The sequence below is a fragment of the Arachis ipaensis genome, chromosome B09 (assembly GCF_000816755.2).
Source record: "Arachis ipaensis cultivar K30076 chromosome B09, Araip1.1, whole genome shotgun sequence".
NCBI lineage: Eukaryota > Viridiplantae > Streptophyta > Magnoliopsida > Fabales > Fabaceae > Arachis > Arachis ipaensis.
Window position 1 is genome coordinate 861,849 of NC_029793.2, and position 1,591 is coordinate 863,439.

The following is a 1,591-nucleotide window of genomic DNA, read 5'->3' on the forward strand; positions in this document are numbered from 1 at the left end:
ATTAGTTGATAATCTGTTTTGTGTTTTTCTTGCAGTATCATCCAGATGTATGCAGAGGGAACAATTGTGGGGTGCAGTTTCATCAAATCAATGAGGCTTATGATGTATGTAACAATCATATGCAAACAAAATTTCCTCCTAAATTTTGGTTACATAAAAATAATGCATCATTGAATATTGAAAATTGAATTGTTATTAATTGAGGCATGAACAAATGCTGCTTGTGGTTTTGGGACAATCAATTGGTCATTTGTTATTTCTATAAAGTGAGAAATATTTTGGTGGACCAACAATAATGCAAGAGAATAAGAATGGGGTCTCTTTGATTTCATTTTAAAAAAGTTCAGATTCTTTATGCCAAAAGAAAAATCTTAATTATTTTATATAAAAATTTTGGGGTGGTTTGTATAATACTTGCATAATTGACCTTCTTTTAGTTTAATATTATAATTATGAAATAATGCAACTATAAAGAATTGTAAATGTTAACCAACTTGGGTTGGTCGAGTGGTCAGCTCACTCGTCCACTTAAGTAAGTGTCGGGGTTCGAATTTCGCCTTGGCCAGCAGCAGACTCTTAAATGGAGCTCTGATCTACGACACATTAGTTCTTGGTCTGTCGGGTTGGAGATACGGTGGCAACCAAAAAAAGGAATTGTAAATGTTGGTGTGTATGTTAGCAAAGGGCAGTGGTTGCAATGATATGATCATCCCAACTACTAACACATATCCTTCAAAAAAATAAAAAAATGAGAACAAAAGCAACATTATGGGGTCCATAATTTGTTTTCTTAATTTGGATATCATTATTAATGTTTGGGTGTTTTGAATGCAGATTGTGATGGCTAATTTGAGAGGAGAATCAAATGAGACAGAAGTGTACAATGTTTATTATGAAGATAAGGGCATTGATGAGCCTCTTAGGGGAATGAACGATCCAGATTGGGACATGTGGGAGGAATGGATGGGTTGGGAAGGTGCAGGAATCCGTGATTACTCTTCTCACATTAATCCTTATATTTAAAAATAATAATAATTTATGTAAATTATTATTAATTTTAATTCTAGTCTTTGAATTTATCATCAATTGCTATGTTAATGTTATGTAATTAATAAGTAATAGCTAAAGTGCGCCGTAGAGCCACTTCAACTTGTACCTACCAACAATTGTTGGTGTTCAATGTACATAGTCCAATTTCAATGTCCCTTCAAAATTAATTAAATTTGAGAAGAGAATTATTGTTTTTTTTTTTCAAATATATGTTTATGTATCTTATCTAACTCTTGACATTGTTTAAGGAACAAACATGAAACATTAGATTATATACAATTTGATTTAAGTCTTCTGCATTATTAAAGGCTAATCATGATAGCATCCTTTTAATTTTATATTTATCCTCAACTCAAAGCATAGGGAAATCGAAGAGCGGCTAATATTATTTAAGACACGTGTCATATATTCAAAGAAAAAGTCTAGGGGGTCAGCAATTTTAATGAATTTTGGCCAGCATGTAACCAGCAGAAAAAGGTGAGTCATTGGATGAAATCTCACACCATCAAATTATCATTGATGGCTAGTTGATGGTTAACAA

At 32.2% G+C, this 1,591-nt stretch overlaps 1 protein-coding gene across 1 annotated transcript in view; it reads left to right on the forward strand.

Annotated features, from left to right (window-relative positions):
- The window catches only part of LOC107618955 (chaperone protein dnaJ 8, chloroplastic), a gene marked incomplete at its 5' end in the record, with an annotated part of 2,074 nt that extends 824 nt beyond the window's left edge, over positions 1–1,250 (forward strand). The window contains 2 exon segments of the mRNA XM_016321150.1: positions 36–104; positions 835–1,250. Of these exon segments, the coding sequence (XP_016176636.1) occupies positions 36–104; positions 835–1,023 (258 nt within the window). The 3' untranslated portion in view covers positions 1,024–1,250.